This window comes from Tenrec ecaudatus, chromosome 3 (assembly GCF_050624435.1).
Source record: "Tenrec ecaudatus isolate mTenEca1 chromosome 3, mTenEca1.hap1, whole genome shotgun sequence".
In the NCBI taxonomy this organism is placed as follows: Eukaryota; Metazoa; Chordata; class Mammalia; order Afrosoricida; family Tenrecidae; genus Tenrec; species Tenrec ecaudatus.
Genome location: NC_134532.1, coordinates 208,824,452 through 208,841,325, shown reverse-complemented (window position 1 = coordinate 208,841,325; position 16,874 = coordinate 208,824,452). Strand labels below are relative to the sequence as shown.

Genomic DNA, 16,874 nt, shown 5'->3' with positions numbered 1-16,874 from the left:
CTCACCTCCTCTTCCTCTTTCATGTGAGGAAGGAAATCTCGGGTAAAGGCCTCCAGTCTCTCTTTCAGCTGCTTTGCATAATTTAACTGCTCGTATTCATTCTGGAAACAAAACACACACAAAACAAGGTTTGTACTTTTAACAAAAGTTAGGCTCCATTATCTAGACTGTACCTATTTCTCCATTAGTCAGCTTAAAACACAGCCTAAGGATCTCTGGAATAAAACAGGTTGGCAAACAGGCCAGAGGGCTCCATTAGTGCCCAGGAATAAAGAAGAAACACACCCACTGCTGTCCAGTCCTCTCTGCCTCTCGGGACCCTACGGGACAGGGTAGCACCGCCCGTTTGTTTCCGAGACGGAGACTCTTTAAGGGAGCAGCAAGCCTCTTTCTCCCGTGGAGCGGCTGGCAGTCCGAACTACTGCCCTTAGCAGCCCAACGAGCAGCCACTCCACCACCAGGGCTCACTCTTAAAACTGGAAACACTGAAATTCCTTAACAAGAGACGCAAAGATTTTTCAACTTTCCACAACAGTCTAAAACTAGCATGGACGTGTTGTAACTGTCTACTGAACTCTAATCTTTACGTCACTCTAACCTATCCATCTTAGCTGGGCGACATCATCAGAGGCCCTGCAAGAACATCAAGGGAATCCTCCAAGGAGCCTGGTGGTGCCACAACCAGGTGCTGGCTGCTAAGTGCAAGGCTGACAGTGCAAACCCCAGAGGTGCCACGGCGAGAAGACGACGGTTTGACTCCATGCAGGTTGCAGGGTGTGGGACACTTCCACTCTGCCCGAGGGGTCAGTGAGTCAGAACCGGCTTGCTAGCGATGGTGTTTCTTGGTTTTAATGTGTAACCAATGAAAAACTCACTGCTCTTGAGTTCCTTCCAACTCACAGAAACCCTACGCGACAGAGTAGAACCTTCCCCTGTGGGTGTCGAAGGCTGTACATCTTGATGGCAGCAGCAAGTCTCATCTTCCTCCTGAGAAGCCACCGGGGGGGTTGAACTGCTGACCTTGTAGTTAGCAGCACAATGAGTAACTCTCCTTTTTCTCTACATCCCAAACTACACTTAAAGAGGGAAAGAAACCTTCAATTTTATACAACACAACTTAAAACAATCCTGCTGAACAACCCGTTTACTCCCAACGATAGAGGAAAACAAACTCCACATGAGAGCTGGCACTCGGTTCTAAATAAATTAATGAAGACATCCACTCATTCTGGGCAACATTTGACTCAGTCACTAATCACTGCACCCACAGACAGCTTTCCTTTGCGCACGTGTTTTCAGAATCACTTACTGACTTGTGATCATTAAAACGGCAACTCATTAAAAGCAAGGCCACAATTCAGGGAGGGGCTTTCATGACGCAGGAATGGAGAGGGGACACGGGGTACTGTGCAGGGCTGACAGTTCTTGAAGAGGGCAGACACTGGGATGTTGCCTCAGCGTTTCCCCAACCCACCTTAACGTTCTTCAGCCCCTTCTCGAAGAGGCTCAGCATCTCCGAGAGCTTGTTGTCGGAGTGCACGTTGTACACGGTCTGGCTGCGCTGCTGCAGCAGCCCGATGATGTACTCGTTCTCGATCTGCTCGTGCATCTTGAATTCCTTGAAAGTCGCCGACAGGGACTGCAGGAGGGCGCGGAAGTCGTTGTTGTTGGAGAAGTTGGTTTTGGAAAGCTGCGGGAGGATGGTAAAAGACAGGAGAGCACCATGAAGGAATAGCTCGTAGGATTCCTCCAGCTGTCTCGGGACAGCGAAACCCCTCTGGCTCTGCCCTGCAGGCAGCGAAGGGAAGCACTCAAAGGAGCGGGCTCCGTCTGACTCAGAACACTGTACAGGGCAGGGCAGGGCAGGGCAGGGTAGGGCAGAGCTGCCCTGGTGGGTTTCCAAGACAGTCACTCTAACTGGGGTGGAAACCTCAACCATGGGCTTCAGTAGGAACTCCCCGAACCAAGAAGCTTGTTCCTTTGCATTCGGAAACACGGACGCTTGAGACAGAAATGGATGAAGAGCAAACCACTGGGGTTGAGACCTAGCCAGCCCAAAAGTCAACTCTCCAGTCCTCTGGATGAATACTAAAGGAGTGCATGGGGGTGGGGGCGCCAGGCCCACTAACAGCACCCCACCCCCACTCGGATTCTCCACCAGAGAAAACACCTGGCAATCAATCTCCTTCCCCGAAGAGTCCAAAACCAAACCAAATTCACAGTCACGGCATCACTCCTGCCTCCTAGCCACAGACAGGGCAGGAAAGCTCTGTGGGACAGTCCTACTCTATCACGTGGGGTTGAAATTAACGTGAGAGCACGTGACGACTGCAAACACACACACACACACACACACACACACACACACTCAATGGACAAACACACCATGGAGGAAGAGAGACATCTAAAATAGTTTTGCTCACAATCAGCCAACAATGGTTGCAGCAGTACACTCAATTGCCAAGGGAACTGCAAGAGTTCAGGCCGGATTCAGAAGCGGACATGGTGCAAGGGACACCATTGCTGATGTCAGATGGATCTTGATTCAAAGCAGAGAGATTTACTCATGGTTCATTGACTATGTCAAGGCATTCAGCTGTGTGGACCACAATAAACTGTGGATCACCTTGGGAAGAAGGGGAATTCCAGAACACTGTCCCTGAGGAACGTGTACGTGGATCCAGGGGTAGCTGTGCCAACAGAACAAGGGAACACTGCATGTATAAGATCAGGAAAGGTGTGCCTCAGGGTTGTATTATCCTCTCACCACACTTATTCAGTCCGCATGCTGAGCAAATACTGAGAAGCTGGCTTATATGAAGAAGACTGCCATCAGGCTTGGAGAAGGCTTAGGAACCCGAAATGTGCAGACGACATCACCTTGCTTGCTGAAGGATCTTGAAGCCCTTGCTGATGAAGATTAAATATGGACCAAAAGGCAACATGACAATAAATGGAGAAAAGTTTGAAGTTGTCAAGGATTTTGCCTGGCTTTTTCCCCACAACCAATGCTCGTGGAAGCAGCAATCAAAAGATAAGACGACGAGCTGCTTTCCCACAAATCTGCTGCACAAGACCTCTTTCGAGTAGAGAAAAGCAAGGGTGCTACCTTGAGGACTGTGGTGTACCTGACCCAAACCATGGTATTTTCCCTTTGCTTCGTATGCACGTGAAATCTGGATAAAGACCAAAGAAGAATCAGTAAATCTGAATTGTGGTGCTGGAGCAGAATATTGAAAGTGCCATGAACTGCTAAAGAATAAGCAAGTCTGGCTTTTTTCTCTCTCGCGTCCTCGCTTCCGAGATGACAAAGAAAAGGCATAACAACGGCTGTGCCAAGAAGGGCCGCGGCCATGTGCAGCCCATCCGCTGCACGAACTGCGCCCGCTGCGGCCCAAAGACAAGGCCACTAAGAAGTTCGTCATAAGAAACATAGTGGAGGCCGCGGCCGTCAGAGACATCTCCGAAGCGAGTGTCTTCGACGCACACGTGCTTCCCAAGCTGTACGTGAAGCTGCATTACTGTGTGAGTTGTGCCATCCACAGCAAGGTGGTCCGGAACCGGTCACGCGAAGCCCGGAAGGACCGAACCCCGCCACCTCGATTTAGACCTGCAGGTGCTGCCCCACGACCTCCTCCAAAGCCTATGTAAAGATTAGAAGCTGAAGAAAACCCTGAAAGGAAATAAAGTGGAAATTGTTCATTGGAAAAAAAAAAAGAATAAGCAAGTCTGTTTTGGAAAAAGTACAGCCAGAGTGCTCTTTAGAGACACGGATAGCAAGAATTCGTCTCACAGACTTTGGACTTATTGTCAGGAGAGACCAGTCCCTGGAGAACATCATGCTTGGTAGAAAGGCAGAGAAAAAGAAAAAGGCCTTCAGTGAGATTAATTGACAGAGTGAATTCCCCAAAACTGGGCTCAGACAAAGGAGTACTTTTGAGGACAGCCCAGAACTTGTAGTGCTTCACTCTGTTACGGGTCCTACCCGACTCGATGGCACTGAACACCAAAATAATTGTCTAAGGACAGTGCGACAAAATAGCAGCCAAATAGCTGTATAGGATAGTGGGACAAAATCTTTTCCCTTTGGTCCAAATTGTTACAGCACTGTTTTTAACATGTAAAAGAAATTTAAAATATAGTCTCCTGTGGATGGTTAAAACTTCTAGTACGCACCAAGGTGAGTCTGAGCTGTTCAGAAACAGTGGTGGGGTAAATTTAAGGAAATGTTCCCCCACCCCTCGAACCCGTGGATGGTACACATGGCTGCTCATCAGAAAGTGGGGATTCTGAGGCCTGTCGGAGGGCACCTCAGAGCAAGTCTGGGGACCTGCTTCCCAGTATGCCTATGGCCACGAGATGCCCGGGAGCCCAGTTGCACCGACTCACTGATGGCAGGTCGCTCTGAGCTGGAGGGTGAAAGGCTGAGTGTGGACGTACACTAGGTGAGGTGGGGACGCCAGTGGCTCCTGGACGGCACACCCCCAGGACAAAATTTAAAAAAAAACTACTAGCATCGCTGTCATTTTCTTCAAAAGGAAAAATGATCTCTAATGTCATTTTTGGCTTCTATCCTCAGTGGCAAATAAAACACATATTTAAAGTATGCATGGGATCAAGAAACCTGATTCAAATTAAAGTCCAAGATTGTATTTCTGACCAACAAGCAAGAGTCAAACACTCTACATGACACCTATTCGATAGACTATTTTATCAGCACCTTTTTTTTTGGACACTTTACGGAGATGGTTTATTGTCAGGTCCACGTGAGCAAACAACCGAAAACAGGCCAGACACAGGGCTGGCTGGGGACCCAGAACAGAAGGCCTGGCCACAGGAAAGGGTCTCAGTCAGTAGCCTGGAGGAGGGTATGGTAACCCTGACATGCTGACTGGTATGACCATGACCATGATTAGCCCCAGAAAGATGAGGAAGCTGAACACCAGAGCACAGATGCTCGGGCACTTGGCAGTGGACGCATAGCTCTGGGCCCCCATAACGTCAACCCCCCATTTTTGGGTCCCTAGACTTCACCGAGTAGGCGAACACCATGAAACCCAGGCAAAATATGTTCAGAAACACAGTGTTGAAGAAGGACCAGACCACATAGTTGGGCAGAGACCTAGCTGAGGATGCTGATCATGGTGCATGCCAGGCACCAGGGTGGGGGGGGGGGGCTCCCCATGCACGTCCACCTCATGCTTCTCCTGGAGAACCTGGTTAGGTCAGGGGCAGTCCAGAGGCACGCTGGAGAAAGGCCTGGACCATGGATTAAGGCCATTTAAAATTTCATTTAGAGAGAAAAGAACCGGTTAGGCTAAATGCAATTGATCTATAAAAGATGCAAGGTGGGACACAAGCACTAGATCCCATCTCAAACTCACTGCCATCGCGCTGATTTCAACTCAGAGATTATAGGACAGGGCAGAACTGCCACTGTGGGTTTCTGAGACTAATTCTTGACAGGAGTAGAAAGCCTTATCTTTCAGCAGGAGGGCTCGACCTGCTGACCTTAAGTTATCAGCCCAGCTTGTAACCCACCACGCCACCAAGGCTTCTTCAGACTTCCCAGACTTGCCTCATAAAGCCCGAGCTGGGGTTTCTGAATTGGAGCAGTGTCTATGGTGTCAGACTTTTGCCTGGTCTCAGCAAGATCCCATAGTCTGGAGACAGCATCAGGAGGGATGACACATAAACTCCTAAAGCAAGACTCTTTCATTCGTTACACCTCATGGGACTAACTGAAGAGGCTCCCATTGTAAAGGAGCCCTGGTGTTGCTCTGGGTTAAACCACACTGCTAACCACAAGGCCAGCAGTTCAAAGCCAGCAGAGGCTCTGTGGGAGAATGATGAGGCTGTCTACTCCCACACGGATTTAGTGTGCCGGAAACCCCAGGGAACTGGTCCAATGGGCATCACAGGCTTGCTGCAATGGGTGTGGTTTTGGTGTGGTCTTGGCTTCAGTGGGCAGCAGTGTAGATGGGGCCCTAATAAAGAAGTGGCGGAGGAGTGGGGTTTGTGGTGCTGATTGATGGCCAAGGGGATGGCTCTTGTGCCGCCCAGAAAATGCAGGCAGGATCCACATGCCCAAACCCCATTCTTCATGAAAAATCAGACACAGACACATGAGTAGGACAAGACCCATCCGCGGCTAATCTCTGGGGTCCCGTCACTGTGTAAGGCTCTACGTTGTAAAATAATCCAAAAGATGGCAAAAAATAACAATAATGCTCTCAGGTAAGTTAAGCAAACATCTCAGCAGACAGGCAGGGAGCTCCACGGACATTTGTAACAGAGTAGGAAATCCTGCCCACCGAAGATTAGGCCAAGTTGACCACCAGGAGCCCCCACGCGGTGGTGGGTTGTGCGCTGGGCTGACAACAACAAGGTCAACAGTACAAACCCCTTCCTCACACAGTCAGTCCACTGTGGGTAAGCACCGACTCTGGAGTGTGAGTCCATCTCTGGGGCACGTCACGCAATGTCTGTACTTCCATTTCTTCTGCTGTAACAAGGGATCCGGAGGCCTGGTGGCACTGGCTGTGGGTGAGCAATGGACTGCTAACCATAAGGTCACCAGCTCAAAAACACCAGCTGGTTCTTGGAAGAAAGACGAGGCTATGTGAATGCCCGACATGGAGTTTCTATGAGTCACAATTGCGCATCAGCAGTGGAATGTTTGTTTTTAAATCGGGCTAATATTAACTAAGATCAAAGGACACTGTCAGGTAAATACTGGACTGCTGAAAAGCTGAGCATGAAGGTAATGCGGCATCAGGAATGAAGGCTTAGTAACACCTTCAAAACGAAGATGATACTGTCTTGCTTGCTGATAAAGATCAAGGACTACAGCTTTCAGTATGGATTACAACTCAAAATAAAGGTAACATCAGGATAAGCATTGAAAAGATTGAAGTTGTCAAGGCTATTATCTTGCTTGGATCCACAGTCAATGCTCAGGGAGCAGCAATAAAAAAAAAGAGATCAAATAATGCAATGCATTCAATAAATCTGCTGCACAACACCTCTGTAGAGTGTTGAAAACCAAGGAGGTTACTTTGAGGACTAAGGTGCGCCTGACCCAAGCCACAGTACCTTCAATCACCTCATATGCATATGAAAGTTGGGCACTGAGTTAGGACCTAAGAAAATCAATGCATCTGAATTACGGTGCTGGTAAGAGAATACTGGAAACCACCAAAAACTGACCCTCAAACACTGGTCTTGGAAGATGTACCATCAGATTGTTTCTGAGAAGCAAAGGTGATTGCTAATTTCATGTACTCTGGACATATTATCAGGAGAGACCAGCCCCTAGGGCACGAAGCTTGGTAAAGTAGAAGGGCAGCAACAAAGAGGGCGACCTTCAACAAGACAGACTGACACAGTGGCTGCAATAACGCTTCAACCATAAAGACAACTGTGAGAATCGAGCAGGACCGGGCAGTGCTTGCTCAGTTGTACGCAGGATCGCTGAGTCAGAACCTACTTGATGGCACCTAACAACTGCAAGGTAGGTGGTTCAAATCCACCAGCTGATCCTAGGGAGAAAGATGGGGCTGTCTGCTCCTGTAAAGATTTACAGCCATGGACACTCTATACAGAGTCACCATGACCTGAAATATAGCCAGAATGCTTCCGGGAAGTGCGGATGGGCACTTTATCTCACCTTCTCTGGACATGCTATCAGGAAAGACGTGTCTGTGAAGAATACCATGCTTGGTAAAGTGGAAGGGCAGCAAGAAATGGGAAGGCTCTGGATGAGATGGATTGACACCATGGCTGCGACAATGGGCCCACCACACATACGCACAATTGTGAGGATGGCGTAGGAGCGGGTGTGTTTCGTTTTGTCGTCCGTAGGTGCTCTCGGAGTCTGAATCAATCGCCTACACCTCACAACATGATCTGCGCAGATTCAATGGCAGCGGATTGAGAATACCCCCTCATAGACTGCTTGTGAAGATGGAGTAATCAAATGCAAAGAACATATAAGGGATGGAGTATAACCACCTTCCCAGTAAGTATGAAGTCCTGCCCTGTACCTGAAAAGATGACCTTGTTTGCTAATAGAGGGTATGTTAATGAGGGCCCACCAGAGCAAGGTGGGGCCAAACCCTGGTTACTCTGGAATGGGGTCAGAAACACTGGTCTGGGCTGAGAAACACCCCATGAGGCACTGTCTACAAGCATGACTGCCGCCCAGGACAACCAGCATGCCTCATGGCACAGAAAGAACCCACATGGTCAGACCCAGACAAGAACTTTGAGCCTGTATGGCTGCCACCTGGGCCCCTTCAGGCCTCAGCCCTGCTTAGACTGCACTGGCACCTTTACTGGCTTTAGCCCACAGCGAAAGACGCCAGCCAATTCAGTCTCTCTCCACTTGAGAACAATGGCTTTTACCCTGGTACGGAGAAGGCAGGCGATTCAGTAGGATTGGTTAAAACACCACATGTAATTTAACTCTGAAAAGTCTCTCAAAGAACTAACAAAAAGCAAAGCAAAACCTAGGCTGTCTAGTCTATTCAGACTCAAGGTGACCCCAGAAGGCAGAGTAGGATTCTGGGCAGCAGGCCGCCACATCCTTTTCCCAAGGGGCAGCTGGTGGGGAAGCCCACTGTGCCACCCGGGCTCCTTGTCTACTCGTTTCTTCCTCTGGTCTGTAAATACTGTGTTTCCCTCAGCAAAGATTTTCAGATATATAAATGTGATTATTGACAAGACAGAGAGAAACCCCCCAGATTCCTTACCCATCTGACCACTGGTAGGAATAGTTCTGAAACAGTGGTTCTCAACCTTCCTAATGCCAAGACCTTTTAATACAGTTCCTCAGGTTGTGCTGACCCCTAACCATAAAATAATTTTTGTTACTACTTCATAACTGCAATTTTGCTACTGTCATGAATTGTAATGTAAACATCTGATATGCAGGATGTTATTTTCATTGCTGCAAATTGAACATAATTAAAGCATAGTGATGAATCACAAAAACAATATGTAATTATATATTGTGAAATATTTATTTCTAATGACAAATGAAATTTTATCTTGAAGCATGGTGTAGCATGGGTAACAGTCTTAATATAAAACAGTAAACTATATTGCTACATTTTGCGACAGTATTCGTAAAAAGGGACTGTCAGTGTGAAGGTTGAGATAGCTTCTTTCTCACCAGATCAGCATTATCTGCATGTGGGTGGATCTGCCTGGAGACGGACAGAAGAGCAGTGTCTTGGTTCCTAAGACCATTGGAAATATGTTTTTCCATGGTCATAGGCAGCCCCTATGAAAGCTTCATTCGACCCCCAAAGGGGTCGCAACTCACAGGTTGAAAACAGCTGTTTTAAACAAACAAAAACAAATGCATAGCACTTGCAGGTGCCAACGTTGTGCACCTATACCAGGGGTGTGGGGTGGCTAGAGATGGTTTATATCTTTAAAATCCTATAAAATGGGGATTATCATTATCCCTGCTTTATAGATGAGAAAAATGAGGCTTGAAGAAATGAAATAACACCAAATCACCTCAAACAATAAATCTCTATTACTCTAATACTTGTGTTCTTTTCACAAACAATTCTGTCCCAATCACCAAACTACCTTTCCTAATCCAGGAGTCATGTCACCTGCCGCCCACCCCCACACCCCCTACACATACTCACTTTCCCCCGCCCTTTCTCTCTCTCTCTCTCTCTCTCTCTCTCTCTCTCTCTCTCTCTCTCTCTCTCTCTCTCTCTCTCTCTCTCTCTCACACACACACACACACACACACACTTTCTCATATCACACACACACTCTCAAACACATTCACTTTCCTGCTCTCATACACACAACTTTTCCTCTCTCAGATAGTCTCTCTCTCTCTCTCTCTCACACACACACACACACACACACACACACACACACACACACACAGCAGGAGACATTTGGCAAGGTCCAGAGGATACTTTGGAGGTCACAGGCAAAGATATCTAGGGGGTTAAGGGCAAGGATTGGGCAACATGGCCGAGGATGCTCCGGACAGGCCCACAGCAGCACCACCAGGTCCTCCCAAAGGTCAGCAGCCCTGCTCCAAAACCGGGTGTCTCAATCTTTCTGGACCATGACCTTCAGCATGAAATGCACAGCGATCCAGCCTTGCAAACATGCACCTGGGGCCACATTCTGGGAAACTGCCCCTCTAACCCGTGGTTCCCGCCCATTCGTACTGTGCCAGGCTGCTCTGACCCACTTAACGGATCTCATGGTCCACTCATGGGTCCTAGGGCACTGTGTGAACAATCTAAGTAAGTAAGCTGCTCTGGGACTCAATGGTGAGGCACTGGGTGATCCACCCACTGCACAGCAAGAACAGAAAAGCCCTGGCAGTGAGCTCCCAGCAACAATGCACACTGCTCTGAGCCAATTCAGACCCACCGTGACCCCACTGCACCAAGGGCCCGAAAACTATGTGGGTTTTCCTAGAAGCTGGTTTCATCTTGCTCCCATGGAGAGGCTGGCAGAGTAGAACCTCGGACCTTGCCGTAAATCAGCTGAGACCCACTGCACCACCAGGTGGCCTAGCGTAAAGATTCCTGCCGAGGACACACTACGCAGTGGGCCTACTCTCCCCTTTCGGTCACCATGACTTGACAGCCAAGAACAGAGTAAGGCATCAAGTTTCCTAAAGGACCTATCAGCTCTGCTGCCGTGGCAACGTCTACGAGGAACAGGATACAGACTCAGTCAACAGCAGAATGGTAACGTCTGAGATTTGAAAAACTCAAAATGGACTTTTGTCTCAGAGAAGGTGCCCTGGTGGCACGTTGGATCAAGCATGGGCCTGCTAACCCTGAGGGTCACCAGTTCACACCCACCAGCCACTCCACATGAGAAAGACGAGGTTGGCTGCTCCTGTAAAGATCTAGATTCTACAGCCTCCGGTCTAGGGTCACTGTGCGTCAGTTCACACCCACCAGCTGCTCCTTGGGAGAAAGAGGAGGCTGCCTGCTCCCATGCAGATTTACTGGCTGGGATACCCTAGCTAGGAGTAGGAATCGGCTCAGTAACCATCGGTTGGGTAGGGGGACGGGGTGGGGAGGTGTCTGTCTCTGAGACACCCTGCCGCCTAAATTGTTTCAGCCTCACTCCCAGCCAATGCCCCCAAAACTGCACGCCACTTCAGGGACAGCGATCTGACCTTTTGGCCAAAGACTGATAGGATCCCTAGTCTGACGAAAACACAAATATTAGGACTGGAAAGGGGCTTTGAATTGGCGCCTCTTCGGCCGGCCATGCTTTCACTGCACCTGGGAGCCTGCCGTCACCAGCGCCCCTGGAAAGCTAGCTGTTCCGCCTACTCCTCGTACCCAGCAGGTCCGGCCCTGGGAGAACAGCGAAACATGGGCTGAAGAAGGAAGACAAGCCACCACCCTGAAATGAGAGCACAGCTCTCGCCTTCTAATTACAGGCTGAGTGAGTTGGGCAAGGTACTTAACCACTAAGCCTGCTTCCTCGTCTTAAATCAGGGATCCAACTTGCCTCCCTGGGCTCCAGGGAGGATTACAAGAAAAAATGTCAGCAGCTAGTTCAAACCCAATTCCCCGTTCTCCTCCCTCTCTCGGCTCCCACTTCAGTAGTCTTTCCACGAGGGTACAAAGAAATGATTGGAAACAAAATGAATTCCCCTAAAATTAGACCTTTCTTTTTCTGAGTCTATGTCCCTCCCAGATTTTGAGTCATAAAACACACTTTGGTTTCTGCAGAGGTAAAGAGCAGGGCGCTCTGAGCCTGAGCAGAGCAGAGCCGAGCCCCCACGCAGGAATTCTGTCGCTCTGGAGATCCTAAACTACCCCTCCCACTTTGTGCTTGGGAGCCCAGCCACGCCACCCCGACACACTTCTCCTGACACACTTGTAGAGAGCAGCCAGCCTGCCTTCTTTTGCTTGGGCCACACACACCCCACCTGGGGTCAGCAGTGGTCCCATGGGAGAAATCTCACCTTCTAGGCTGGAGAGCTGGGATGGAGTCCCAGCCAGTGACCCTCACCTGTCTGCCGCGCCCCCACCCCCCCAGCCGGTGTGTGTCCACACAGGCTGCTGAGTGACACTTACTCAGCATGTTTCAGAGGAAATGCCACAGTAAAGGTGAACCAGGAAGATAGGCCTGGAGGCCTACCTCTGAACATGGGGCCAATAAAGCCCGCTGGCTCACCCTCACCGTGGCCCGATCCACAAACGACCATCCAAGAGGCAGACTGTGACCAATCAGGTAGCGTTTCATTCAGTGGTGCTGGGCCCACCACCAGACACCCCTCTCACCGATCCATCCCAGCACAGATGGGCCCGTGTGCAAAACTGTCACCACCTCATCTTCTGAGGAGCAGGGGTGAATAGGAAAAACACACTATACAAGTTTTCAATGAAACCACCCATGTGTGGAAGGTGGAGGGGGTAGAAAGATCTAGTCACAGACCACTCCCCCAAATAACCCGTTCACAACCTCTCATAGCTTCAAGCTACCCAACATAGGTGAGGGGTCATAACCCTGACTTGGCTTTCTAGCTCAATCTATCTACTGCCTGCTCCTGTAACAGCCTTGGCCTTGATGATGTCTCCTGGGCCCACCAGCTCCCAGCCATAAAACAGAAACATACTGCCCTTACCTGCCTCAAAGACTGCTGTCCAGATACAGCGGTTAGAACCCTGATAGATGTTGGGAGGTAGTCCAGGAGCCACGCTTTAAATTAAGTATTACAAAGCAGTTTTAAACACGGCCTCAGGCAACAGAATAGTACTGCGCTGCTCTCTCTAAGCTCATCTAAATATATTTAAGTGACTTGGGTACTTGTAAAATACAGCGTGCTTAGAAATACTGGACATTGAGATTAACACCGACTTTCAAAATCGCTGAGCAGCCCAGGTCCATTTTAGGAGACGGTGGAATAACAAACTCGGTACCTTCCTGTTGGTGGTGGTGCCAGTCAGTTCCAATGCACAGCGACCCTGTGCACAACAGAATGAAACAATGCCCAGTCCCGCGCCATCCTCACAGTTGTTCCTATGATTAAGCCCATCATTTGTAGCCACTGTGTCAATCCATCTAGTCGAGCGCCTTCCTCTTTCCCACCGCCCCTCTACCAAGCATCATGTCCTTCTCCAGGGGCTAGTCTCTAAGAACACATCCAAAGTACATGTGTCTCGCCAGCCTTGCCTCGAAGGAGCATGTTGGCTGCACCTTCCTCGTTGGAGTGTAAACAAGGTCATTCTAGTCTAGTAAAGTTTGACTGTTGCATTGGGGTGTGTACCCGTGGCCCATAGAAACAAAAGCATAAAACCAAAAACAAACCTACTGCCATCAAGTCAATTCTTACTCACAGTGACCCTATAGACGGTTTGTGAAGCTGTCAATCTACAGAAACCGACAGCCTCCTCTTTCTACCTCATCGCAGCTGGTGAGTTTGAACTGCCAGCCTTGTAGTTAACAGTCCAACACTTACAAGATGTAAGATGATATCTGAATACAAACAAAAAAACCAAGCAGGCCAGGTAGTCATTCTCTTATTCCTTAAAAACATTCGGCCATAAAATAAATACTCAATTTTCTCTCTTGCTCTAGGAGAGATTTCCAATGGCTGTCAGAAAGAAACGCAGGGTTCAAACTCCTAGGTTGGCATTGCCCCCCCCCTTATTTTAATCACCTTGTGATCAGTTCAGGAAGATTGAGCTTTTTATCTTCCTAATAGTGATCTCATTAACTATACAAATTAACTTCAAATCGGTGATCACTTTGACTTGTGCAATTTCAAACTGAAAGCGTTTCCTTAAAATGTGTCGCCACGAGAGATGACTTAACAAATGGAACTTTGATTCCGACATTGTTTTTCTGTCTTGTAGTTTTCCCAGCAACCCCATTTTCTAAAGCTGTTCAAGTGTTCTCAAGCCCCAAAGATCCACCAAAATAGTGCTCTGCTTCTCCAAAACTGCAAAATAAGGTCAGATGTTTGAGCCCACCAGCAGCCCCAGGGTGAAAGATAAAGCTTTCTATGCCTGTAAAGGTTTACGGCCTCAGGAACCCACAGGGGCAGTTCTGGGTCATAAAGGATGAGATGGCAGTGAGTCCAGTGCTTAAATTGTGATTAATCTCAAGTTGTGGTTCTTACAGCTCTTCCTTAAGGTCACCATCATCTGAAAATCTGATGAAGGTCACATTCAAGCAGCCCCTTAACAAGTTCTCCCTGATCTAAGATAAAGAGAAGACACACCCCACCCATTTCTTCTTCCCTGCAATTAAAGAGTGCTGTCAGAATGCACTCAACTCTGACTGGAGAGGGCATGAAAACAGGACCCAACAGTTAAGTCCAACAAGCCAGGCCTGCACCTCCCTGCTCAGCAATGCTCCCTGGGCTGGGGAGTAGCTCTCTCTGGTGTGGCTTCCACAGACACTTGGCTCAGCTGGAGAGAGAGCCTTGAAAGACACTTGCTCATGGGGTCCCATCCTCAGGCAGCCTAGTGCCAGGGCGCTGGGCCCAAGGATGTTAACAGCTTCCTGGGTGATTCTAAGGGGCAGCCATGGTTGGGTGAGACCTGCTGTCCCAGACAGTCCTGCTGTTTCCACCCACATCTGCATCGGGTAATTTTTTTTATTTTCAAAATGGAGTAGTTGGTGTGTGTGCTGTGTGAGATTGGCAACTCGCCCTCAGGGGCTTCAGTTGCAGCTTTACATTGGGGGTGGGGGTTTACATTGAACAGCAGGCACCACCCTGCCACCTCCAGGGGCTAAGGTACCTCTTTTTCTTTTACATTTTTTTTGGTGGGGAGGTGTCCATAGTGGTTCTGCTTAAAGGCATAGAATTTCGGAAAAACCAGTTTGTACTTACATAACAGTCGTTCAACTGCTTTTTAGGGGTTCCTACCGACCTGGAACACAGGCCTGCCCAGCTCCCCGGCTGTCTATGGGTCCTTCCCAACACGAACTGGGCACACGTGTGGCATTGTAATGTCGTTTTCCCATTACGTGCAAAACGGCCAGGGCCCCAGCGCGAGACTGCTCCGGCCGCTGGGCCCGGGCCCCGCCACGCTGCCAAAGGAGCTTCTCAAAGTCCGAACAACTTTCGCCCCCGCAGCTTTGTATGGGCGCCCATAAAGGGTCTCACCCGGGGCGCTGCCCCTACAGACACTCTCCAGGGGCTGCCCCGGGGCCATCGCAGATGCCCGGAAAGCAGGGCTCATAAATTCATCTTGGGAAGGCTTCCTACAGGCTCTGAAGCCACAAAACACAGGTTTTCTCCCCAGGCTGACCCGTGAGAGCGCGGGAAGATCGCGACGGGCTTAGGGGGCTGGGGATGCCGGAATCGGCGGAGGGTTCGGAAGGAGGAGGGGTGGGGGTCTGCAAAGCCTCCGAGCACCCCGGAACGGGCTGGAGGCGGGGCGCGGGGTGCCCCCCGCAGCTCGGGGTGCCCAGGGAAGGGGGCTGGCTCTCCTGGTGGGGCAGGGCGCGGGGCCGCGGCCGGCGGGCGGGAGGACACGGCGGGCAGGGGCGCCGCCGGTCCCGAGGGCTCGGCCTCCAGCGCGGCCCGACTCCCGGAGGCCCGCGGCGGCGGCGGGCGGCCCAGGCTCGTCGCTGTCAGCGGCGCAGGCAGCGCGGGCGGCCCCGGGGGCTGCGGGCGCCGCGCAGGCCAGGCCGCCGAGGGACCGGCTCCTCCTCCGCGCCGCCCGGGGCGCGAGTGCGCAGCACCCCGTTACCTTGTCGCAGTAGAGCCCCACCAGCTGCTTCATCCGCCAGTGCGGGGCGGTGAAGACGTCCACCTCTTCGGGGAAGGGCGCCATCGCCGCGGCTGCTGCCTCAGCCTCCGCCTGGGCAGCCGCGGCCTCCGCCTCTCCATAGACACCCTCGCCGCGGGGCAGATGCGGCGCGCGCCCCTGCGCATGCGCCCGCCCCGTCGGCGCGCGCGCCCCGGCCGGCAGAAACGCGGGGACGCGCGGCCGCCGCCATGCGGTGGCGCGGCCCACGTGACCCGGCGCGCTGGCCAAGTCGCCGTCTCCCCGCCCTCCCGCCCGCGCGCGCGGGCTCCGCTCCTATCCTCCGGGGGTTCGCAGCGCACCCTTGCCTCTGCTCCGCCTGTTCCCCAGCGCTCCCTGGGGGTGCTGTCAGGGGGGCGGCGCGTCTTCCCGCGCTCGCCCTGCCCACGGGGCTTGCGGGCCAGGGAGCTGAGTACAATGGCCGCGGCGTTGCGGCGGGAGCCGTGCCGGTGCCCTGGGTGTCACTGGGCTTCCCCGCTCTCCACTCCCAGGAGGCAGCCCCGGGAACTAGCCACGCACCCGGAGCACGGTGCCACCGGCGACCCCATCGGCGGGCCTGGTCTCAGGGGTGCCAGTGACGTTCCCGGCAACGCCCGGCGGGCCCGAGGACCCCGGGGAACCGCCAAAGCCCCTGCCGCGCAACCGAGTCTCCTGGGGATCTGGGCGCGGGAATGCACCTCCAGCACTGGAACGCGGGGTCAGGAGCAGGTCACATGGGTCTTGGAGGTTGGAGAAGGGGCTTATCTCGGAAGGTTCCAGCCCAGAGGTACCTAAGTCCAAGTTCCTTTCCTTAAGGCCCGGGCTAAGGAAAGGTTAATGAAGTTACTGCGGAGAGAAAGGTCACTTGGCTGCGGCGGGCGCCTGCTCAACCCTGGTTAGTTGTTCGGAGGTCTGTTGACCTGAAAGAGAAGTCAAGAAACCATCGAAGGTGAGAATCCGGGAAGACTGTTACTTGATTAACGAAGACAGGAACCAGACATGCTGTGCCCCAGCCTCTCGCCCCTGTGTATCTCTGGCACAGTCCCAGGAGGGCTTGAGGGTCAGTCAGTAAACACTCAACACATGCTCTGGTGCGAGGGATGTGGGAGCGCG

General features: G+C 51.3%; 1 protein-coding gene and 1 pseudogene across 1 annotated transcript in view; one reads left to right on the top strand and one right to left on the bottom strand.

The window, feature by feature from the left end:
* The window catches only part of FBXL5 (F-box and leucine rich repeat protein 5), a 47,505-nt gene extending 31,610 nt beyond the window's left edge, over positions 1-15,895 (bottom strand). Inside the window, exons 1-3 of the mRNA XM_075544513.1 lie at positions 15,726-15,895; positions 1,475-1,690; positions 6-101 (exon numbers count right to left, since the gene is read on the bottom strand). Coding sequence (XP_075400628.1) covers positions 6-101; positions 1,475-1,690; positions 15,726-15,809 — 396 coding nt within the window. The 5' untranslated portion in view covers positions 15,810-15,895. The remainder of the gene's footprint in view (positions 1-5; positions 102-1,474; positions 1,691-15,725) is intronic.
* Positions 3,280-3,690, top strand: LOC142443739 (small ribosomal subunit protein eS26 pseudogene; annotated as a pseudogene).
* Positions 15,896-16,874: the final 979 nt, after the last annotated feature.